This window comes from Python bivittatus, unplaced genomic scaffold (assembly GCF_059951505.1).
Source record: "Python bivittatus isolate LINGU-HERP-01145 unplaced genomic scaffold, Pbiv_v1 ctg000480_np1212, whole genome shotgun sequence".
NCBI classification, from domain to species: Eukaryota; Metazoa; Chordata; class Lepidosauria; order Squamata; family Pythonidae; genus Python; species Python bivittatus.
Genome location: NW_028277075.1, coordinates 84,357,720 through 84,384,108, shown reverse-complemented (window position 1 = coordinate 84,384,108; position 26,389 = coordinate 84,357,720). Strand labels below are relative to the sequence as shown.

Genomic DNA, 26,389 nt, shown 5'->3' with positions numbered 1-26,389 from the left:
AGTGGATGCCCTCTGGTGCCTTTCAAGCTGTAATTGCAGGCACGCACCAACAGGTAATACACAAAAAGCTCAAATTACTGTCTTCTTTTGTTTTGGAAATCCAGCCAATTAACAGGTATATCACAGGAAAACAAAAAGTCTTCCCATAAAAAAATCAAATCCTATTAATACAGATGGAGTTTTGTAAAATTAAACTTATAACAAATAAATCTTCCCCTTTCACCATAAGTAACCTTTACATCTTTTTTGTATTGTCCTTATCTTCTACCTTCTTGTGAGTTGTTCAAATTACAGTAAAACTTTAATTCTTCTTTTAAAGTTATAGTCCCAGAAATAATGAAAAAAACACCAAGAGAATTACTTATCTGTTGCAAAGGAAAGTCTCTCTTATGTTAAAAAAATTATATTCCAAAGTGGGTTAGAAATGGGGTTCATCCAGCTCTAGTGTCCATATTTAGGCTGCACCACATCTTTGAATGAACATGGATCCCCCACCTCCCAGCCGTTCGCTCTCAAGCTGTTTGCAGAAGTTTCCATTTCTGCAATTAGTTTATGAGGAATGGCCATCCTGGAAACCGAATGGGTTGATTTCTTGCTTCCTCCTTGATCTGGAGCAAGTTGGGCAGCCAGTGCTTGATGCTAGCCACCAATCCAGATGTGGTGCTGTCTCCTTTCTCATGGAGAGGTGACTAAGCTGCCATTGTCCCCACCAGAAGCCCTAATCTTGCAAGTCTGAAAGTACAATTCTCCCCCTCACCCAGTTTCCTTTACAACCTGAGAAACTAGGGAGGGTCTCTTCTGAGCCTCTTGCCCCACCCACTATCCAATTGCAGGCTATGGTGTCTCTTATCTAACTGTTCTCTTGGCCCAGTCTCTCAAGGTCTTTCCCACATACCACTATAATTGTTCATGGAGAAAATCTATGTGATTGCTAGGAGTTGACAATTACTTGATAGCACATAATCAATCAATCAATCAATCAATCAGCACTGTGCATTTATTTGATTATCTATTACCTTTCCTAACAGAGGAGTAGATAAAGGTATTTTGTTGTTCAGTCGTTAAGTCGTGTCTGACTCTTCGTGACCCCATGAACCATATTGCGCCAGGCCTTCCTGTCCTTCACTGCCTCCCTGAGTTTGCTCAGTTTCATGCTCATTGCTTCAGTGATGCTATCTAACCATCTCATCCTCTGCCGTCCTCTCCTCCTTTTGCCTTCAATCTTTCCCAGCAGAGTTAAAGCATTCAGTGATACAATTAAATTGACACATATACATGACAACAGACATCAATCAAAAGCAGGAACAGTCTGGGGGTGAAGTTACATCCCAACAGCTGGATGAACAACACTGGCTTGTACTATGATCTCTCATGCCTTTCTTATGGAGATGACTTCTAGCAATTTAAATCAGCAGCAATCACTACTCATCTAGCATCTGTATCCTCATATGAGATATAAATTTCTGTCTGCAAAGATATTACAATCTAATTCATGAGGAAATGCTGAAGGGAAAGAAAAGGAGAGAGAGGAAGCCTGAAGTCTTTCACCTGGATATCCTTAGTGGTATTATAACTTCATAGGATTAAAAAGGCAATTTCAGATATATTTTGGTTGAACAGTCCAAAGGTGTCATTCTTCCTATTCCCAATTATTCCAGATCTCCAGGTTTATGCTATTGTTGCTATTGTGTATGTGACTAAGTTTGCAAAGGTAAAGAAAAAAGAAAAAAAAATGACCCTTTTGATCCCAGGAAGAAAGCCAAGTGATAGAAATGATTGAGCAATAGGTGAACTAATCTTCTTTTAGAAGATGCACTTAGTAAGTTCCCAAATGCTTCTAGATAGGAAAGTTTGTAGTTTAGAAGTACCTTGTTTGTAGAAAGATAACAGGTTCAGTTCTCCAAACTTATCCAAAAAAGAATCTTAGGTGGGAAGACTAAAAAGAGCCCTCAGTCTGAGTTAATAGAGTGCTCCTGAAAAGTCCAGACAAAAAACATTGAGGTAGATGAATCAGCTGACTCAGCATAAAACACTGTAGGTTCATTTGTTCTCAGGATTGCTGTTCCCTTCCAGAAGAAAAAAATCCACATATTTGGTCTTTTTTTTTTTTATCAAAATGTGGAATTAGGTAAATATTTATGGAAATGAGTATATATCTTGAATACTATGGTGTCCATCTACATAAATTCAAATGGATTCCTAGGAGGTGAATGTGTCGGAGTTGCATTTATATCTATGTATAGATTTATTTAAGATTAATTATTTACATAGTCATTTAACAATTCAGACGCTTGGTGAAAGAAATCATTTTATAGATTTTCTAAATGCTGAGAGAGAAGGAGTCAAATGCAAACCCAGAAGAAGTGTGTTCCATGGCCTGAGAGAAATGCAGGAAAAGGTATCCTACCTACATTTCTGTCTGTGTTCTCTCATGAACGCTATAAGTGTGCTAATATCTAAAGTACTTCAAAGTGGCTTTTCAATGGGAGGCTATAAAGGGCAAAGAGCCATATCAGAGTCTAATGCTGAACACTTCCCAGAAATTCAGTGAACTTTCCTGTTGAGGCTGAATTTCAATGGCCACAAGTTAACTAGAGATTTTCAGTTTTTTAAAAAGAAATTAGTGCTTTACGTACCGGGAGAGAAATCCAATAAATAATAAATAATAATAATAACTTGTTCCAATACATAATTAATTGGTAAGATATCCTATTGGTTTCAGTGATGTTAGCCCCCATCCCCTCCCAAAAGTTTGCATAGGATTACAGAGTATTACAAGTTAACAGGAAAAAATATCCTTTGGAATCAGATTTAAGATCCATCAGTTATTTCCTCCTTGTTAACAATAATACAAGATTCATTTATATCAAAGTGAACTTTTTGTACATAAAAGGGGAAGACTGTTCATGATACTTATTTATATAAAACAGTCATACAAGCATTTTAAGTATGAACTCATATAAGATGACAATAATTAACTAGATTTAGTTCACTTCAATTACACTCAGATAAAGCAGTTCAAGAATTCAGTCCAAAGCTGTGGGATTTCATGAAATAAATATTATGTCCAACCTGGCCACAGAACTGAATCCTAGTTGTAAAAACTCATCTGAGTAGACGAGAAGGGGCCAAAACGTCACAAAAGAGAGTGCCAGAAAATGACAAAAGTAAAAGAGCATCAAACTTTTCAAAGATTGGCATTAACATAATTGCTACAAACATGAAGCAAAAAAAGGAGGGACAGAATTTGTGGCCTAATCAGATAAAACTATATATCAAATATCATCTGAACATCTGGCTCTCTAGTAAATGTATTGGTTAAAAAAGAGCATAAAAGTATAGATCTATGGGTTTCCTTAGATATACAAGTTATGCTAAGATGTGCTCCGTTCAGACATGAACACTGATGAACCCAAGAAGTGCTTCATCTTTTCCAATACTTGAAAAAGCTCTGGAGAGTACAGCAGGAATGACAGAGGGCCTGGAGAGTACCACAGAAAAAGATGTTACCTAAATATTTAGGATTGGAGCTCTGTTGTACCCTTCTTCTTCGTTTATCTTAGGCACTAATCTATGGGATAAAGAAAACCTATTTTACTGGCATCTCTTTGCAGGCAATAGATAGGAAGATAGGAAGGCAATCCATGCTGATTTCTACTGCCACAAACTGGCAGGAAAAAAAAATGAACAAAAGAATGATTTAAAAAATATGTTTGAATTCATTTTTTAAAAATTGCAATTGCAATAACTGAAATAGCAACCAGAAGGCCAGTTAGTTAGAGTTTCTATCAGATAGATGTACATGTTGTGCTAAGCACAGAAGTCCAATATCATTAAGACAAAAGAGCATGCAAAGATTACACACACAAACCAACCAAACCAATGGTGTAGTAATAGACGTTGCATATACTCATCTTTGCAAGCATTACCAATACTTAGGTGTTGAATGTAGTAACTAAACTCACACCATTGCTTTACCTGTCTACAAAACAAAGCACAGCACAACATTTATTGAAACATGGTTTTTAAATTAATCCTGCATGAATTTTAACTTTTCTACAACAGAATTTTTTAAAAAACCAGCAGAAACTTACTAAGCAAGTTAGGCGTGTATTAAGCAGTATTCTTCTGCGTGACCATGAGCTTTTCTTTTAACACCCCACTTTCACATCACTCTATCTAGTCTAAGCCACTAGAAGGAGTGTACTGGGCTGGAGAAAGTTTGGGTGGGGGGGAAAGGAACCCAATCTTAAACCACAAAGCAATAGCCAAATCATACTTCTTAAAACAGTTGAAAATGCAAGGAGTACACCAATTGTATTTATTATATAGATAATGATCTAAACTAGACCAAAGCCATATGCAAGGCAGAAATGCATCTGACCCATTAAAAATTATGTACCTGTTCAGCCTTCTGGTGAAACACAGCAGACATGGCTAGTATAGTGCTACGCTCATCCAGTGCCGCAGCAAAACTCTTCCACTCTTGATCTAGCTGGGTGGAGATCTGTTTAATTTGTTGAGATGCATAATGGCCAGCTTCCGAAAGCCTGGATGCAACTGACATGATGCGATTTATGTTCACATAGGCATTCTGAAGAGAAAAATCAAACGTGAGAACTGAAATGACACTTTACAATGTGATAGGGTTTAAAATATGTTTTAAACTTTTAGATCTTTTAACATATTTTAAGGAGACTGTTGGGGAGGGTAACAAGATCAATTGCAATCAAAGTAGTGCTGAAAAGAATCTCAAAGTCAAGCTGAATAGCCAACAAAATCATATGGCAAAGTTCGTATTGCTAGATGTGATATGTATTAGATTTGCAGATAAAAGATTCAGTGTCTGAATACACTCCCTATGTTAGCCTTCCACAGCCTGGGCATGGTCCGTATGTGTAGATTTCATCTCCCAGAATTCCTTGTGCAGCATGATTACCCATCCTGGATATAAACTGTTCCAACTTCTTCCTTCAGGACGGCACTACAGAGCACCATATATTAAAACATCTAGATATCGGAATAGTTTTTTCCCTTGTGCCATTGCTCTGTTAAATACTACATGACTCGATATGTGCTGGACAGTGGCTTCTCCCTTTGAAAAAGTTATTTTACTGTGTAGTGTTATTGTTTATTATTTTTCTGTTGCTATCCAAACGCACTGTTGATCTGGCTGTTCGTCACCGAAGACAAATTCCTTGTATATATTTTATACTTGGCCATTAAAGTATTCTGTATTCTGTATTATTGCTGAGAATTTGGGGAGCTGAACTCCACATGCTTGGGGGCACCAAGGCTGGAGAAGGATGCTGAATGTGCAGTATTTTCTGCATCTGAAAATAAACCTGGTCAAGAAAGATTGGCTGGAACATTTCTGATTTCTCATATGATTTACATGTTGAAGTATTTAAATAGTCTACCTATAGCATAATGTAGTACAGTCTAGCAACATGATTCTTCTCATTATGCAGTTCATTTTCTGAGGTTTATAGACACAGACACCAAAATACTATTTTCTTAAAGGTCCTACCAACAGATTTCAGTCTTTATACATACATAATACAAACTGTTAATGATTTCCTACATGTGCAAAAAAGGTTTTCTGTACAATGAAGGTAAGATACTCTAACTGAACTTATTCTCTGTTTTTCCTGATTTATAGTAAAGATTTGTCCTGCTACAGAGACAGAATATGCAGAACCCCTTATCAGAATAAAGCCAATTATTTCTATGAAGAGAAGCTAATTTTCCCAATGCTAGAAAGACAGCAGTATTAACATGGATGTAAACTGAATGCTGATCCGACTATTATTTGTCTGAAGCACTTGCCCACTCCTGAGGGCAAAAGGGGTTATGAAAAACCCAGGGCCACTCAAAGAATTACAGGATATCTGAAATTACTTCTTTAATAACATATCTCCTCTATTCAGACTATAGGCTAAAGTGGAACATTGTAAAATTTTATGAAATCACATGAAGGAGTTAAGACAAGAATATATGGACATGAGAATTTACATGATGGGTAGGCTGATACAGCCATGTTTGAAAGCAGCTTTCACACTTTTCTGAAGTCATGACTTGCCCTTCCAAAGGGTTATATCAAAGCATAAACCAGTTTCTGTAATGCAGTTATGAATAGCTTCAATTAGAATAAGCAGCATGTGGAGCAAGCTATTTAAATATACACTGGCAATCAGTGTGATTTGTGTTTAAAGAGGAAAATGGAACTTGGTTTAGGCAACTAATTAGATTAATGAAATCACCAAATATATTTTAAAGCCAGTTTTCCTTTTTAATAACATATTCATCTATAGATGTAATACTGTACAATGGTAATAGAAAGGAACTTTTTTTCGGTATAACACTGAAATTCTTAGTCTTCGCATTGCTATATAATATTTATTGACTTTAAATTCTTAAGAGCCATTGAAATTAAATTTCACACCACAGCTATTTTATTAACAGGGACATTGCTAATAGGTTCCTAGGAGTTCAGCTGACATTTTAATTCAGAAGACCTATTCCAACAACCATAATCCACATGCCAGATTGTGATAAGAATGCAACAGATAGAACAATGTGGAAACAACTGACTGTTCACCAATGCAGGTTATGCAAAGATGTGATTGCATCAGAATTTTTGTTTTAAAAAAAACTATTTCATTACTGCACTTTTGTCTGGTACATATCAGTAATTTGTATGGGAGGATAAAAAAAAAAATCTTGGGATAATACACAAGTGGTTTGTTGCTGCCTTCTTTTAGGAAATTTGATCAGCCAGGGTTGCCTAGGGGCAGCCACCTAGCAGAGCAGAGCTATCTGAAAATTCAAAACTGGAACAGCAAATGTTTTGAAAAAATGTAGTGCAAGTCAGAATCCAAATGAGGCAGTATGATAAATTATTTTCCTCTTTTTTCTTATTTTTCCATGCCACTATCAAAAGTAACACATTCCCATGTTTTCAAACATATTTGCAGCAATGAAGATTATCTACTTTAGAAAAGAAGAATATATAAGTTTCAATATTCAACAAGGCAGAAAGATAGAGGCATTATTTATTTGTAACAATTATTGTGCTTTGACAATCAAATGTGTTAATATTAGTTGTTGGGGTGGGGGAAGGTGCCTTCCACAGCATGCACCGAGGTCTTATTTCAAAAGTGGAGACAATGCAGTTAATAGCAGGACCCAACATATATTTCCAAGGTAAAGCTGATGGAAAAGGAGCATGCAGGGGGAAAATGTTCAGAGAATGAGTGTACAGAAATATTTAGAGAGTTGTACTTAATGACATTTTCCTTCAACAGCTTCCTCTTTCTCTGTTTTGTTACAGGGAAAGAAAGGTAATTGGCAAACTGTTTAAGAACCTGTAGGTTCAGCCATAGCCATTACTAATACATATGCTGTGTAAAGCTAGATATTACTAATTGTATACCCTGGACCAAGCTAGCGCCATATTTAACCACTGCATGGACCTTTCGTATAACAAACAGAAGATGCATAGCATGGCCTGAGACACTGAGGAGTTCACAAGGAAGGTATTTCACAGGCTGATAAGTTAGTTTCTAGTTAGTTTTTAATGGATAGTCTGTTTTGCACCCATATTTAATGAATGCTCAGTGTGTTGGTTATAAAAGTTTTAGAAACCCACCCCCTGGCATTGACATGTCATGGCAGAACATTGCATACATACCTGGTGCCCATCCCAGGGAGCCTTGCGTGTTTACCCCTGCATTTACCTTTCATAAAGCTTGTGATGATTGCACTGGCTTTCAGCTCCTCTTTCTTGGAAATATCTCATGGCTATTTGGCCCCTGGAGGGCATTTACATTTGCATGTACATGTGGGGAAACACTAATCAATACACAGCCAGTGACGATCCGCCGTAACTCAAGTGTTAAACATTCAAAACAGCCCAATTTATGTTTCTGCTATCTTGGAATGATTATAAATAGCTGTGAAGAGCCCTGTGCATAAAATCCCTCTCTTCTTGAACCATCCTTCCCACTCCTTAGTGGATGTTCTGGGTGCAGGTGTTGATTCTTTGCATATTCAGGAAAATAGAATAAAATTGTTGGAACTGGGATACCTCATTTACAGGCACATAGCAAATGAAAAGGAAGCTACTTGTAGCATGGAAGCCGATATGAACTTTTCAATAAAGCTAATGTGGAACTTATATGACATAACACTTACGTAGAGACTGTCTGCCATAGTGTAGCCCAACTTGATAAAACAAGCCAATTCAGTAGAGGTGAATGGAAACTATACAATACTATACAACACTCACACACGTTTCCAAATGATTAAATTTTGCCATGTACCTAAATTTTATGTAGAAAATATTTACTGTATGCATATGTGATGGATGTTTACCATGTGATTAAATATAAATACCAACTACTATGTAGTTTTTTCCTGATTATTTTTGGCTATAAATACAAATGAAGCATATCTGCTGACTTCAAATTGCATCTTAACTGGATAATGATATATGATTCCACATTCCAATAGAGGACATAGCCAGTGGGATTTGGATCAGCAGATTTCAATAAGTGGAATACTGTTCTGCTAGAACATTACGTTCATTGCTCCATTCCTAAGAAGCACAACAGGAATCATGTTTAACATTTCCTCAAAGCTATTGACAGCAGTAAATTCAATATCACAATGGGTTCTTGTAAGCTAAAATGTACAGCTTCTGAGAAGGCCTCAGAGGGGACAAATAATATTGCAAAACCAAAACAAAACCAAAACAATCACAATTACAGTATGTCACCAGAGATGTTGAAGATCTTGGAAAAACATCCAAGACCCTGACGGCCGAGGTAATATTCTAATCTATCCTTACAATACAATCCATAAAAGAGGGGCAAAAAAGGAAAGAAAACTACAGAAAGTCTACAATTGTCTATGCAAATGTATCAAAAAGATTCTGGGACAATGTTCTAAGTTTTATTATTATTGTTGTTATTGTTATTATTTTGCATTTTAACTAATTATGGACTGCTGGCATGAGATGGGTTGAACTCATAAGAGTGGTTACTTGTGGAAATTGTGATGGGCAGGATGAAGGGATATGATTGAAATGAGACTGATAGAAATGTGGCCAAGAAATATCTCTTTATTTTGAATGAGTTTAAATCTCAGGACCAAATGAATGGACTTCTAGAGTACTGAAGGTATTACTTAACAATTCTGTAGAAATTATTTTTGAGAAATCCTAGACAAATGACAAAGCACCAGATGACCAGAAGAAAGAAAATGTCATCCTATTGTGAGAAAAATGAATCTTTGGATGAAAAAGACAAGTTTCTAGAGTCCTCAGATGAATGGGATCGCCTCAATAAGATTGAAACATAAAGGAATGTGGAAGCATCCTTGAAGCTGATGTGAACCAGGCCAGTTGTAAACTCCTTATCACAAACATCCCCATAGCAACCTAGGCATCTGCCCTGAGGGAGGATGCCTTCTTCCTGGCATTTGGCACCTTGAACTAATTTGTTTCTTCTTCTCTGTGACACTATTGTTTTATTAGCAGTTAACAGATAATAGAGGGGCAGAGAGTAACTTGAGAACCATTGCTTATTTAGGTATGCCTGCATCATCGTATGAATATGTATGCGTATACGTTTCTTTTCCCTTCCCTTTTTTGTAGAACTGTATAAATATCAGAGCATCCATTTTGCCTGCAGGGGAGTGCCTCCCACTAACTTCTGGTGGGGTCCCCCCCCCAGTACGTACTGCTCAATAAACACTGCAGTGAAGCCTTGATTATTCTGCATTTGTGTCCTGCGTTTTGATTCCACACTATCTTCAAAAAGAGGGGAAAGGAAGATCTGGCACTATAGAAAAATCAGCCTATCAGAGACCTGGGAATGTTCCATAGATAAAGCGATTGGTCTATAAGTGACTTGACAACAGTTCAAGAATTACAAGAAGTTAGAATGGCTCTATCAAGAACTTTGACATTATGGGTATCTGCAATAGACAGGAAGTCAGGGGAAACAATGAAATGTTCATTATGAAATTTCATAAATTATATAATTTTATCACAATCAGAAGCAAATACATAATTAAAAGTACATCATGATGTTCCCATGTGCATGTTGTCATTCTGGCATCATTTTGGTATCATTTTGCCACTCCTTGCCTGACTAATCTTATCTCATTATTTAATCAAGTAACTTCCATAATAGATCATAGATATGCAGTGAACATATCTTGATTATGCAGTGAACGTATCTTGATTTCAGTCGAGTATCCATATCATCCTAATTAGCAAGTTAGTTAATGTTCAGCTGCACTGCATGACAACTAAAAGGAGATATTGCTGATTGAAAAATTGAATTCAGAGTGTTCATCAATAGTTGCTCATCAAATGGGAGAGGGGTATTGAGTGGAGGTGCCAAAGGATCACTCCTAGGTTCCCTACTTAACAATATTTGCATTAATAATTAGATTACTAAGTGATTTATTTATTCAGAAAACTGAAAACAGTAGTAGTGGTTGGCAAATTGGAGGAAAAGTTTTTGATATTCTGCAAATCTTGCCTAAATATGGATTTCCTACTTTTTCTATTATTTGGATCAATATGTGGTACGCTATTGGAATTATCTGTTCATTTTCAAAATGAACCTGCAGAACTCATCAAAGATGTCTTTTAGATCCTCTTATTTTTAATTTGATATGAGAACAATTGGCTTCTTTTATTAGACAAATGAAGAACATTTTGAGTACAACAGCAGCTGTAACAACATAAACTGCTATTAAATGTCAATGATACACTATATCTCAGTGATATTTATGTATTTTCTATACCAAATTTGTTGATACTGAGACTGAATTGATTGAGGGGTGTATACATTTCATAAATATAAATAATGTATGAGGGGATTCAATTAATTTGGAGTTATTCAATTCCCATAAAAGCTAATGTTTCTATGAACATTTGTAATAATTAGGATTTCAACTGCTGCTTGAATTCTTTTAAATAGCTAGGAACAGTTATTTCAAGGAAAATTTTACATGATTAAAAGTCCCACTGAAATTTTTAGGGAAAAATAAATGTAATACAAATTTATTTACTTATTTATTTATTAAATTTCTTCCTGCCCATCTCCCTCCAATGGGGAACTCTGGGCAGTACGCACAAAATATTAAAACCATAAATACATATAAATACATAAAACATAAAAAATTAAAAACATTACTAAAAAGGAGTAAGAGAGTCCAAGAAGATGAAGGATCTGGGGCTAGCCATTCTCACTCTTGACTTCCTTCCCCACCCCAGGCCAAGTGGCAGAACCAGGTCTTCAAAGCCCTCTGGAAGGCCAGGAGTGAGGGGGCCAATCTCACCTCCGGGGGCAGAATATTCCAGAGAGCAGAGGCTACCGCAGAGAAGGCCCACCTTCTGGACCCGGCTAATCGAAGTTCCCTTACTGCAGGGGTCTGAAGCATGCCCTCTCTATGTGATCGAGTAGGATGGGTTGAAGTCATGGGGAAGAGGCGGTCCCTTAGGTAACCTGGACCCATGCCATGTAGGGCTTTAAAGGTGATAACCAACACCTTGAATTGGACCCAGAAGCAGACTGGTACCCAATGCAGCTTGCGGAGCAATGGTGTTACATGGGCCCCTCTTGGGGCTCCAAAAATAGCCTGCGCGGCCGCATTCTGGACCAGCTGTAGCTTCCGGATACTCTTCAAGTGTAGCCCCATGTAGAGCGCATTGCAGTAGTCTATCTGGGAGATAACAAGGGCATGAGTGACTGTTCGAAGGGCATCCCGATCCAGGAAAGGGCATAACCGATGCACAATCTGAAGTTCTGCAAAGGCCCTCCTTGCCACGGCTGCCACCTGCTCTTCAAGCAGGAGCCGTGAGTCTAGGAGGACCCCCAGATTATGCACTGGGTCTGTCTGGGCAGTGCTACCCCATCCAGCACCAAAGATGACAAAGTCCCGGATACCAAGGACCATTTACCCACAGCCACTCTGTCTTATTAGGGTTCAGCTGAAGCCTGTTGTTCCCCGTCCAGACCCTTATAGCCTCCAGGCACTGCGAAAGGGCAGTCATGGCATCACTTACCTCATCAGGGATGGAGATGTATAATTGCGTATCATCAGCATACTGATGATACCTCGTACCAGGATGGCAGATGGTCTCACCCAGCGGTTTCATGTAGATGTTGAAAAGGAGCGGGGAGAGAACCGAACCCTGCAGCACCCCACAGAGGAGGGGCCGAGGATGGGACCTCTCGCTCCCTATCAGCACCGATTGGGATCGGCCCTGAAGAAAGGAGGTGAATCAGCACAAGACCGTGCCGGCCACCCCCAAATCCCTGAGTCATCCCAATAGGATACTGTGGTCAACTGAGCCGCTGAGAGATCAAGGAGAGCAAGGATGGTCACACTTCCACCATCCCGCTCCTGCCAGAGATCATCCATAAGTGCAACCAATGTCGTTTTCATTCCATAACCAGGCCTGAAACCTGACTGGAAGGGGTCCAGAATTAATATTATTACAAGATCGATAAGTTTGCTTAGAGGTTTCCTTAGGTTAATACATTTATTTTAAGCATATTGATAATACATAAAGATTGTTTTACGTGAAGATTTTCTAAATTATTTTTATCTTTATCTTTGGAAACATATTTTGACTTCATTTTTTTAATGGAACTCAGATCATTGTCAAAAAAACATTATGGGCATAATCAGAAAGTTATGTGACCCCTTTGACATTTCAACCCTTATTACATAACACCCTAATATAATCCAGTTTTGAAAACTGCAGGCAAATGTTTTTTTAAATCAAACCAAGGTGGGATTACTTTAAATCATCTTAATTATTATCAAGATTTTTTAAAATAAGTAGTTCATATTCAATTAAAATATTTCTTGATTTAACCATTTGGTTCAGATGCATTAGCACAATTTAAAAGCCCCAAATTACTACCATAATTGGAGTGGATTTTGGATGACTTCAAGCCTACAGGGTTTTTTTTTTTGGTTAAAAAAAAAGAATTGATGAATATTGCTATGGTGGATATTGTTTTGCAAGAACTTTGGAATAACTAGTTGGAATGTCCCATATTAATAAATGATGGCTAAGCATTTAAAAGAATAATAAGTATCATTCTTATTACCTTAAGATGAAACTAATTCACCAAATGATTGTTTTTCATCTTTCATCCCCTTGTTTTCGAATATTAAAGCAATAAAAATGAAAATTTCAATACACAATGGTTCATTATCTGAGATTCATACCTCAAGTTGAAAATAAGCATTTAATTGACCAGACAAATCAAATAGAGAAGTCATTCAGGCCATATTTGATGTTTTCATTAGAAGATAGTTATTAAATTATACAAGCAGAAATCACATATGTAAAAATTTAAACTAGTTCAGTATTAAGTTCTACTTTAACTGACAGATTAAAGGCATCCCATATGTCTGGTAAAAATTGCATTGGCTAACAGTATTCCCAAAGACGGGGGGGGGGGTTGTTTGTTTGTTTGTTTTATATAACATGATGCAACTGCAAGATGATCAGTTTGACCTTTTGCTGATCGAGTATTTGGTGGATTCCTTCATCTCTCTTAACTGGTTCCCCTTATACAGCTCTCTTATTCTATATTTGTTCCACATACCTTGTTAGAGAAAACCTGTTATGTACTCACCATGGAATTCATAGCAAAGTGGTTATGTTGTGTCTGCAAATCAAGGGCATGTTGGTAGCTCACTCCAATTTCAGTGTGACTCTGCAGGAACAATTCTTTGTTATGGCTGATCCAGTCAAACATCTGAAAAAGAAAAAAAAATAGAAGTGCAGAAAGAGAGAGCTATAAGGTTTGGAAGAAGGGTCTTTGTTCTTTTATCCAGAACTGTAACTGTGACTAAATTTGAGAGACATTATTTAAATAAACACAATAAAGCATAATTGAATTAATTGGCCTGTATTATACTTCTGCCATCCCTGTAGTCTTCAATCATTCATGCTTAATATGGCTGCTACAAAAATCAACCCTCCAAAAGATAAATGAGCATTCAAGAACAAGTCTATGAAGATATACTTTCTGCTCTATCGATAGACAAACAATTAACATTTGTATAGAAAACTTTAACAAGACATATACTAAGCTGGCAAAGAATATTTCAGAACTGGCTGGGGATGAAAGGAAATTTAGCAGACAAGACAAGAGATACAGAGAGAGAGATGTTGTGAGTATATTTCAGATTGCAAATTATCCTTATACCTATGGAGTTTGTGGCTCTGAAGATCTACCATATCATTTTCTCCAGCAACACAACAGAATTTTCTATTAATAATTTCACTCCTATAATTGCTTTTACTGTACTAGTAATTCCACATGTGAGAAGAAAACAGGCCAATGGAGTTTAATTAAATTCAAATTAAATTAAATACATCAAATTAAAATTGCTGTAATACATAAAAGAACAAACATTCTTGCTTTCTTGATCTTCTCAATCCATTCAGTTTGTCTTCTGAAGTTACCTTCTAAATGTAGCAATGGATGTTAATTAGGACAGCTTTACATGGAATTAAATTAATATAAAAGAGATAGCACATAATAATAATTTTTTAAAAATCAATGGCTAATAGCCATAATGATTACCTGCAGTATGAGAAGCAGAATGGATATATATTACTACTAGTATCAGTTGCTGGGAAATATGAGAGACATTATTGGAGTCATATTCCAGATTACTTTTTCCAGCAATCCAAAATGCCATATTTCATGTTTGGAATATGCACCAACTATCAGGTAAGCCTAAAATCTTGGTTAATGAGCCACATCCATTACCTGGGCTTTATATTTTAGTATAGCAAGCAAAACCAAATGATGGTTGTGAAGTTTGAGCCAGGACACTTGATACTTTCTACCAAGCTCTCATCGCTCATGGAAATCAATGCCTTCTGCTCTATAACGCCTGTCCAGCGACACAGGCAGCACGACAGGCAAGAAGTCCAGAAGACAAAGAACAGGCAGGGCCTTGTCTGAAGGAGGAGTATTGAAAAAGCATAGTAGATGGAACACATTATAAGTCCCAGGTGAACCTCTAGCAAACAGGCTACTGAGCTATTTTGCCATATATTGAGGAAGTTAGGTCAAAAACTAGAGGGGCTTTTTCTAAGTTCTAGCTGGTCTTATGCACTTTCATCATTTTTCTTCCTGGAAAGCAGAACTGATTCTCTCAAGATAGCCAATTCAGGGAAGAATCTTGCACGATTTGGCCTAACGCTCTCTTGGTTCTTTCTCTTTTGCAGTTCCTCATTAAGAGGTAACATGAAACTTGAATCAAAAAAACTGATGTATAGAAGCAGAATCAGTAAAAAGGAATCCTCAGAGAGAAAGGGTCACATACAAACAACAGATTTTTATCTCGGCCTTAGGAACCAACAGCAATTTATCTTATTAAGTAGCTACATGTTGGACATGAACATTCTCCAAACTAAGATATACCCATTTATGGAGGCAACAACCATTTGCAACAAGCCTTAAAAAATAAACAATATATTTAGTACATTACTCATAGGCAATATATCTGGGATAAACCTGAAATTAAGCAATTAAAAAGCAACAACGTGTTGTTACCGAGGGACTGTGAAAGCTTTTCTTTATCCATCTTCATTATACCTCTTCTGGGAGAACAAAGTGCATGGCTCTTCATGGACTATTTGCAAAACTGTATGGACACAGTCAGTTGCTTTTTATATCTCCCCCCTATTGGCCTATTCTAAATTTACTTGGAAAATACTCATAGCAAACTCAACAGCCTCTTTCATACGTTAGTCAGCATCACCATACTTGACTACCGTTACTGCTAATATTTTGCCAATACTATGCAAGCCAATGGAATTATGAACATAATTTAGAATAAGTGAGACTTTGTAATTTTCCTCTCTGAATATATTCATCATGGCAACTGCCATAAAAAAAAATTAAAAGCATGTGATCCTTCACATCCGTTCCTAAAGTTTATGTTGAAGGACTTGCTATTCTGACTTGTCTATTTATGCAGGGTATTCCCATACTTCCTTTCACACTATCTATGTTCATGTATGCACACATACACAGACATCATTTATGTGTGTACACACCCACACCCTCCACTTCTACTGCACAAAACAATCATGGGAAGCAAGCCACTTTGGTCAAATAGGGATGACTGAAAAAGTATCATGATTAAAGTAGTAAATAAACGAAATACCACAAGAAATTTGTGACTGCCCTTTTAGGAGTGAGCTGCAGCCTGCAAATTATTCATAACCCCTACTCTGGGGTCATTTTGCTTGGCTTCTGCTGCTCTACCCACCCCTGCCCATTGCACAACACTGACAGCAGACCACCGGCAATGTACTAAAATCAGCAAAACACCTCTGGCTTCAGACCATCCTCTGGATAACCAGTCCCCTCCTCAAATTCTCTGTTGGGTGAAACTTACATTTCGGAATGTTTCTCCTGCCTTTGTGGGCATATTTTTTCTCTCCAGTGGAAAATGTCTGCCATGCCTCTGCCCGCCCCCCAGCTCACATTTCACTTATTGATCCCAGCCGGGGGTGGGGAGGTGGGGGGAGGACTAAAATGTGAGCTTTACTTGCATGCAAAAATGCTATCACAGCCCATGATGCAGTTCACAGGGCTTTCTGACCTAGCACTATGGCAAAAGAAGGTCCTTTGGGACTACCCTGTTAACACTAGATGATACTATCAAATCTCTACCTCCCCTTCCAACTTGCATCTTATTAGGAGGAATCCTCTTGCAAACTACTACTGTATCTTTTATTTACACACACACACACACAAAGCTTGGAGTGGGTGTGGGTAGAGGCAGAAGCTAGAATTTTTGGGATTTGTGTGTGTGTTTATTTAATGAAGGAAAGAGATTATGGGGTGCTGAAGGGAGAGGCACAATGAATTTAGGAACTGTGAAAATTTGAATCAATGAATCCAACAACAACTCTGGGAAATTCATGGGGAGGAGAAAAAGCTTTGTATAATGAGCATTTGAATATCTCCTTTAAAATTAGCAGTCTTGATGCTATTCTTAAACTTAACCAAAATATCTTATTTCCAGTGATATTCATGCCTTGCTGAAGTTACACAGCTCAGATAGTAGGAAATGTGTGCAGGTAGGCAAGCTGACATGTCTTCCCTAATTGCTGATATGTCTCCTATAGTTGCATGTCTCCATACTCCCCCAACAAATATAAGGGGCCATTAATCCTTTATAATTCTCCGGTGATTTATTTGAATATCATAAATTCTTTTACAGATAAATGTCTTTTAAAGATAATTATCTCTCTAGTTCATTATCTCTTGTGGTTTCTGCATGAAAAGCAGGGACACAGAACAGCTAAATGCTCCAAAATTACATTTAATTTAATGAATTCTTCTTTCTGAGGGAATCAGACATAGCATGCAGGCTTCCTTATGCAATATTTTGGTAAATTTATAAACCAGAAATCTAAGACAAATCCCTATGCATGTATTTTAATTTCTAAACTGATATTAAAATGGTGATCCAGTTCACACCTAATAATTAATTAGAATTCTTTTGCAATTCTAATACTTTGGTTTAGTGTGATTGAGCAAACAAATTAGTACACTCTGTTTAATTGCTCCCACTGGACTCTTCTTCCTAGCAAAGGTGGCTAAACAAACCAAGCTTTGTTTGATATTATGTGTATGAAGACCTGAAATGTGTACACACTGGTGGAACAAATTAATCACCAGTGAGACTTCCTGGTTTGTTTAGCTGCTACCACTGGAATGAGAAGTTGAATGGGAGAAATGAAACAGCATACTTGCCTATCATGGTAAACTAGAAGAGTCTTTATGGTCTTGCTCTACCACCCTAGCAATAGCCTATAAGTACATTGACATGAATGCCAAGTTAAACAGCCAAATCCTTAGAAGCAAGTTTACAAGATTTACAAAGGAGGTAATCATAAGTGTCAGACGTTTATTTCCAAACCTACTGATGAATTAATTAAGGTACAGAATTCCATCAAGGATACTGGAGTAATAAATTTATCTGACTCACGATGGAGGCATGTCAACAATGCCTTCAATTATTATCCTGTAGAACATTCTGATACAGTCATCCTATTTACTACTAGCAGCTTTTCAGACAGTCACATCAGGTAGAAAACCCCTTGATTCATAGATCTTTTGCTCTAAGATAAGCTTCAGAAAGTACAAAATATTCTGTAAAAAAATTCTGAAAAAAGAGAGAAGAAAGAGAAAAGTAAGAATATAATAAAGAGAAAAGAAATATATAAAGAAGTGATTCCAATCTTCATCACAACAAGTATAAACAAATTGAGTGACTCTTCACCCTCTCTAAAGTTACAAACATTTATCTCTCCATCCCATATCCCATCTCTTATCTATAAACAAATCCATAGAATATCATCTTTCCAGGCCTGGTGTCAGCAGAAAGTTCATAAAGGGTAGCCAGAAGTGACAACATATCTTGTTTTAACCTTGATCAAATAAACCAACTTTACATTCCTTCCTTTTATTTCTAACAGTCTTAATCTTTAGTTCATTCAAATATTGTTATAGGATTTGATTTCTCTTCATTTCTTCTTTGGCCCATTGCACAGAGTTCTTCAAGGCTTTAACAAGCCTCTTTTGTAAATCCAACAGGAAAAAATTATCCAGGTCACTCTCGGTTTCTCATTTGTACATCCCTTTTAAATTTTAAAACCTAGCCAGTTTTTTTGTTTGTTTTTTGGTAGATCCAGTGAAATAACCTTTTCTAAGTTCTCTTGGCCCGTCAGTTGTAAATCCACTTTTAATACCATCTCTATCTTGTCAAATAAAATTTGTTCTACATCTGACATTTCTTCATTAACATCTTTTGGACATAATCTATCCATAGAAGCAGACATCATTACTGACATTGTTGATATTGTGGCTACTATTTTCTGATTCTGTTCTTCAAAAGTCTCCTTCAGTATTTTCATTGTCATAATGTTTTGCATCATCTTATAGGTGTGCATATCTTTCCTCTATCTAAAATCTTTAGTCCCCTCTAGTGTCCAGTTTTTGAAATCATGAAATTCCTTATCTATGTTGTGTCTTATAAAAACCAAAACAGGATCTATTTCCCATGAGAAGCTGTTTGTAATTATAATTAATTCCAAAATCTTATTGTAAAAGTTTCAATATTCCAATTCTATCTGGACCCTTAGTCTGTTTATAACTTTCGAAGATCAAAATCTTATTTAGTTTTTTGCTGTTTATTTCAGATTCTTTAAATTCTTAAGCTTATGATTAAAATTCTCTTTCGTTCAGGATTGAAGGCAGACTCACCTGGCATTTTCAAACTTGTCGTTCCAAAGGTCTCAAATAGCTCAGAAGTAGTTAATGAGCAATTTTGGATTAGAAAGTGAGGTTTGCCAACTTAGCGTCCTTTAAAAGTCTCTGCCATGGTTGCAAGCAAGATGGCTAATCCCATCATCTCTTGGTGCTCAAACCCACGGAAAACCACTGTCTTGCTGTCTCTTCTCAAGGAGTCCCTGTCTAGAGTACATGTGGGCGATCTCCCGTCCTCTCCTTATCTGTAGAGGTCCCAAGGAACAGGTCTTCTCACTGGTTCCTTAGTCTTTGATGAAGTCATCGGCTCCACTTTCAGAGAGCCATCTTCAGTTCGCCATACCCCCCCTGGAAGCCCGACATCTATCTCTTCTCTTTAACATCCTTGAAATGGGAAATGTGATGGAAAACTTTTCTGTCATTTCATCAGTCCATGCCTTCTTTTCTTCAAACCTTGCTTTTTTTGAAAAGCATTTTTCTGGATAATCACAACTCTTCTTCCATGCTTTCTATGAGCAAGCTAGCTCTCTCCTGCTACTTAACTTCCAACATCATCATTCCTTCTGTTGTGTGGTATGAGTTAATCTATGCAGCAAAAGGCATGGCAAAGAATAGAAATTATTGGACAATCTTGTGGTTACTATTTTAACTGGTCTCAGCTCTGCTTTATATTTTCATTTCTCTCCACTTCTTTCTTCCTTCCTTCTTGAGCCAATTGCCCCTCTTAAAGAATTACACCATCTTCATATAAACAAACATGTATTTTACTTACAGTTCAAACAATACCAGTGTTCACAAAGAAACAGGAGAAAAGACATATTCTGTGTGATCATACCATGAGAGAAAAAGAAAGGAATAGTAATAGGGGCAACAAAAAAGAGCGAAGTTAAGGGAATCTTCTAGAACTTCACAACCACCAAGAGATGGCTTAATTTATACATATTTAACAAGGCACTACTTGCTACAATTAATGCTTCCATGTGCACGTGGGGTTGCTTAGCCCAACAATTCTACCTTTACTTCTCCATCCAATTTACAGTGCAACTGTACTTAGAAGACATCCCATTGTATTAAATGGAGCTATTCTTAGACAGCCTTAGCCTGAGATAAATTTATGGTGTTTATATTCATTCATTCATTCATTCATTCATTCATTCAATTTGCAGCTTGCCCGACTCCCAACGACTCTGGCCAGCTTACATTTAAAAGGTTTAAAAAAATTACAAAAGACAAAAATAAATCATGAGTGGCCCCCAAAACAACATATAACTTAGAAACCCCATCCAGCTGGGGCTCAATCTTCACTCTGCCCCAAATCCTGGGAAAATAGCCAGATTTTTAATAGCTTCCTGAATGTCATCAGAGCCATCTAGATCTCTGAAGGAATAACATTCCAGAGGCAGGTGCCATGACAGAAAAGGCACATTTCTTGGGTCTTGCAAGATGTTGCTGCTTGATTGATGGGACCCAAAGTGTGCCCACTCTTCCTGATCTCACCAAGTGGGCAGAAACAACCAGACACAGATGGTCCCTCAAATAATGAGACCCTTCGTCATGAAAGGTTTTATAGGTGATAACCAGCACCTTGAATTATACCTGAAACCCAACTAGTAACCAGTTCAGCTCGCAGAACAATGGGGTCACATGGGCATAATGAGGAGTGCCCATCACTTCCCATGCAAATCAATATGCCATTTAAAAGCAGCAGTTGGAGTCCAGGGCCATCAAGGATCTGGTAACATGGTATTGGTGATGAAGCCTAAGGGTGGACTTCAGGACTGTTCTTAAACAGTGATCCTGACATCCCTGAGAGCAGCCCCTCCCCCCCAGGTTCCTGCCATACACCCCTCAGCCCATCACGGTTTTGGTGTCCTGCCTGCCCTCCTTCACCCATTCCTTTCCCAATTCCAGGCTGAGGCATCCATCCACTCTCAGACATATCCTCTCATACCTCTCCCATTCATCCATCTAAAGACCCCTCTCCAAACAGCCAAGCCTCCCACAGAGATACCATTATTGCCCCACCAAGGAAGCATAAGCCTTTAAGGCCAACCAAGGCTTACACTGTTATAACAAACCAGCCCAGAGCCATTGAAGGGAATGATAGTAGGATCACCTTTACCAGTACTGGGGGAGTTGGCAAACAACCTGACTGAGCCTGAGTTCCAAACACAGGAATTCTCACTTGCAGGGAAAGTCACTCAGCAATAAAGTTAGTCATTTAATCTTATGAACCCTTTCTTGCACATTGCCCTTCTGCCTGTGTTAATCTCTAAAGAAGACCACCTGTGCTTAGACAAGTAGCATGGAAGCATTTAGTCTGATGCCAAGCAGAGCTAGAATAACATTAACCTAGTTTGCCCAACTCCTGTTTTTGAACCCCTTGGACAATACTTCTTAAATAGGAGTTGGCAGTATTTGCTTCATTTCTTATCAATCTTTAGACTGACTTCTGTATTTTAAATTTCTGGACTGACTTATTGCATGAAGAGACAACCTGTGTATTGATCCACTGTCAACTCCCCATGTTTTTCATCCTGAATTCCCCTGGTCTATAACACTTTTTATCCTCTTTTTTTCCAAACCCAAGGTTGACAGTCTTTTAAACAAAAGCGTAGTTGGGTATTTATATGCCTTTTAATCAATTTCATGTAAACTTTAAAATTACCAGCAACTTGCTATAAAAGCTTTTGAAAAAAATTGAAAGACATTTAAAATTTAATAAACTCTACTTTTTGTGGATGACAGGTTTAATAAGTCATTCTGAGTTATGGAAATGTACCAGAAACAATTAACCTTACAAACAACCATGTCCTTTTCCAGTATGTTGTTCCTCAGTTTAGGGTTTCTGGCAGTGCCAGGACACACGAACTGTAATCTTAGCTACACTGTGTGATTGTCATATTTGAGTCTCCTGTCTTGCTAAGCTCCATTCAGGTCTGGTCGAGTAATTTCCTATATGTCTATTTTCAGCAGCAATATTACCTCTTCTTGCTACCTGTTTTCAAACTTTATATAATCTATACAGTGGGGACATGGAGCCTATGTACTTAGCTCTCCTATTAGTATTTCTGGTTTTTCTATGCATTTTTGGATGGATGGCCAAAAAAATGAGGGAAGTTTTACTTCTTGATGCCAGAACAAAGATACTAGTTACTTTGGCTTTTTAACATACTCTTCTGTTTCCAATACTCTGCCCATTATATCATCACTGAGAGTGGACTGTCTACCATGCATTCTCCTTTCTTAAATTTTGTCACCACTTTGCAATTACTCCTTGGCCAGTGTGGTACATTGGATACATTTATACTCTGTTCATCTCTCTATCCCTCTCATTAGATACTGATTAGATTCTGAAGATAGGGTCTTTCTGGGTAAGTCTATAACATAACACAAGCATTTAGGAGAAATTACTGATTTGTCTTTGGCCATCTACCCAGAAAGACCTTATCTTCAGAATCTAATGAGGGGAATAGACAGATGAGCCGTGTACCAAGCCAAATTCCCAATTTACATGCCAAATCACAGATTGTTCAGAGGAAAATAAGCACTACTAAAGATAATCCAGTCCCAGGAGGGATATGGGAGATCTTGGGAAAGCAAACAGAGGATCCCAGGTTCAATATATATTTACAGAAAACCCTTAACAGAACTTTTAATCCATGAAGTCGATAATTTCAAATGTCACTCCAGGTTTGTGATGTACAGGGTCTCAAACAACACAATGTGGTGGGAAGGATTGCACAAAAGCAATCAGATACTCTATTGTGTCTGTCCTTGCTTGTTTACATGCTGGCATAAACAAAATGAAGAAGAAAATAGCAGAAAAGCACAAATTACTAAGATTAGCTGAAGGAAACAAAATGAAATGGAGAGGCAGAAGAATATATCTCTGTCAGTAGGCTTACCATTCAGGGCAGCTATCAGCAAGCAAAGATTTGGCACATTTTATATACATACAGAATGTTTTTGACCCTGTTGGCTTATTCTCTTGGTTTATGCCTGCAGTTTTCAGATTTGAATTGTCACATCTGCACTGGTGCCTGATCTGAATTTCAAATTCCTCTTTTGCAATGATTTGAATTCAGAATTTGAACTCTACTTCAGTCTGTGGGCATAACAATGAGCTTGAAAAGCTTCCAGAAAATATTAAGACTTAATTATGTACAGCATCCTGTTTTTTTGTTCTGAAAAGCAGGAGGCATTTATTTATGATTTCTGAATTCTATAAAACTGCTGCGACATTCCCAGATTATAATAATGAAAAAAAAATGAAATCTTGTGAAAAACAATAGAACAGGAGATCTGTCTAAAGATGCAGTGCTCAAATGCTTTGTAAGCCATTTATAATTCTTGTAGAGAAAAGAATACAATTTTGCATTCTAAATATCAACTGCTCGCTCACAGATGTTTTTAAAGAGAATTCACTCCATAGCATTCTAAGTCAGCATTAAAGTGTGGCACATTTCCTCAGTGCTACAGAGAAATTGCAGTTTGGAGTTCCAAAACCCTTTTCTAAGCAGGAGATATATGTCCTTTCGATTATTACTTTTTCCTTTGGCTCTGAATGGTTATCCTTATTCTATATCGCTTTTCATAGTTAGTGGCAAACATTTAAAATTACACAACATTGCAAAAGCAATACAAAAGCTCTAAGATCCTACACTTCTGCAGACAGACACTGAAGGAAGGCCAGTGTTAGAGAGGAAATGGAAAACGTTACTTTTAAATTGTGCAGTGAATGGCACAAAACATGGAAAAGATAGATATTTCTTGGCCCTGGTCCTTGTACCCTATTTGCCAGGCCTAAGCCTCTCTCAATGGCTATGTTGAGACAACACTCTGATCCACAAACTAGACAGCCATGTGTCAGCCTAGCATATTATGCAATTACAGACAATGTGATTAATAGTTTAGTATATCATGCAAACCTGGGTAGTTGGATTAATTCAGTCAACCATGATTCCTTTAACAATGGACAAGCAGAGCTTGCAAACATAACTATCTCCCTATGACTCTGTTCTTGGCTGCTGTTTGATACAGTATGTGCTCTCCTGCTTCTTGATGGGGGAGAAAGTATGTGAACAGACAGAAGTTAGCTGGAGATGAAAAGAAACCCCAGGTGTTATAATTTTATCTGTATTACAAGTCACACTACTCACACTAAATGAACAAAATGATTATCAGGATAAGGAATCCAAGTCTAATTGACAACTCAAGCCTGATATACATAGTGACTCAAAAGTCCACTAAATGCCATAAGACTTGCTCCCAGGGTAGCTATCAATGTGCTGTCAGAGATTTTGTTCATTCCTCCCTTCAATAGGAATTTTGAAAAAGGACCATCTGGAAGGATCAGACTCACAGTATTTAACATAGACCAAGTTGCTTACAGGTGGCTGAAGGATGGGAAGTCATTGTTCATAATACTAACAATACCCAGAGGACCAGGGCTACAGTTTGGATAGCTATTCAGGAAAACAGCAGCATCCAAGCCTCCTACAGTATGAAAGATCTGGAGTCCATTTTGGCACATCTTTCTACCAAAAGAATGTTTTGATTTTGCAATCCAGTTAGTGGGTTATTTTAGGAGCACATTCACTTAGAGATCAGAAATATGGGACCTGGTGCCTCCTCAAACGCAGCTGCAGTTTTGCACCACCTATTTCCACAGCTGAAGCTGCACATTTTTCAATTGCTGTGGTCAAAGAAATTACATTTGGGACACTGCAGTTTCCATAAAGGACCATGAAGGACCAAGATCACACTGTTTTCCATTTACAGTAACTCAATCACATTAGGATAACTGAGTAAACAGATTTGTACTATGAACTTGCCTTCCATGGTTATCCAGTATCAGTAACCGACAGCCTTTTGTTTAATATGTCCAAAACAGCATAGCATGCTTTATTTTTTCCAATGTGACAGAACTAATCTGTGCTGCAGTATATTTTCTTTCAGGACAGGAAGGACTTCCAAACAAAAAATTAACCATACTAGTGATAGCATACCTCTATCCACATTGGCAGATAGACAGACAGACAGACAGACAGACAGACATCCACAGTACTCCCATTTTATCTGGATTAGGTTTTAGTTTGTTTGCTTTCATTCATCCCAAAATTACATGCTTGAACTCATTCAGGGCTTGTATAGTCTCTCTCCATAGGTGGAAAGAGAATTGGGTATCATCTGCAAATCAGCTGCAGAACAATTATCTATCCAGGAAGTATCAATTCCAGTGTATGGTATAAAATGCCATTATGTAGTCTAGGAGAAATAACATAATTGCATTTTCATTATCTATCCCCCAGCAGAAATCATCCACTAGGATGGCCAAAACTGTTTCTGTCTATTTGCAGAGTGAATGGAATAGTTATTCCATTTTTGAGATCACTTTGATGCCAATAGAAAACATGTTCCATTACATGCCATTACAATTAATGAACTGCAATTTATCAGCTTTTTCGCCTGATTCCCAATACTTCAATCTCTTCAAAGAAAATTCCTCCTGCTTAGCATAGAAAACAAACACCGTTACCTTAGCTAACATACAAGCTTTTAAAGTTTGTTCTGTAGGGTTTTTTGCATATCAAAACACTTTCTTTAACCATGATATCCATCTGTTGATAACAAAGATTTCTACCTTTTCTTTGCCTAGTGGCATAAACCACAATCTGGCTCCTTGGCCTTGTAAGCATCCCAAACTCTCTGAACACTAGCTGAATTATCACTGACTTCAAAAAAGCCTGTAACATTTATTGTTTAATATACTGTAGATAAGAAAAATATCATCATGTAACATAGAAGTATTAAAACACCATATATCATTGACTGATTTAACATTTTTAAATTGAAAAGTTAATGTGAACAGAGCATGATCTAACTATCTAATTAATCCTGAGTCTAAAACCTGATCAACTAGAGAAGAGGATTTAAAAAAAAAAAAAAAAAAACATAGACTGGAACAGGTTTTATGGGCATAGGAAGTAAATATAATCCCTGGTGTTGGGATTAAGTTTACACCAAATATTTACCAAATT

The 26,389-nt window shown here is 37.4% G+C and overlaps 1 protein-coding gene across 3 annotated transcripts in view; it reads right to left on the bottom strand.

The window, feature by feature from the left end:
- The window catches only part of KALRN (kalirin RhoGEF kinase), a 543,871-nt gene that overhangs the window by 237,113 nt on the left and 280,369 nt on the right, over positions 1-26,389 (bottom strand). For all 3 annotated transcript variants that reach the window (XM_088146453.1, XM_088146450.1, XM_088146449.1), the window contains exons 6-7: positions 13,677-13,799; positions 4,403-4,594 (exon numbers count right to left, since the gene is read on the bottom strand). In XM_088146453.1, coding sequence (XP_088002579.1) covers positions 4,403-4,594; positions 13,677-13,799 — 315 coding nt within the window. The remainder of the gene's footprint in view (positions 1-4,402; positions 4,595-13,676; positions 13,800-26,389) is intronic.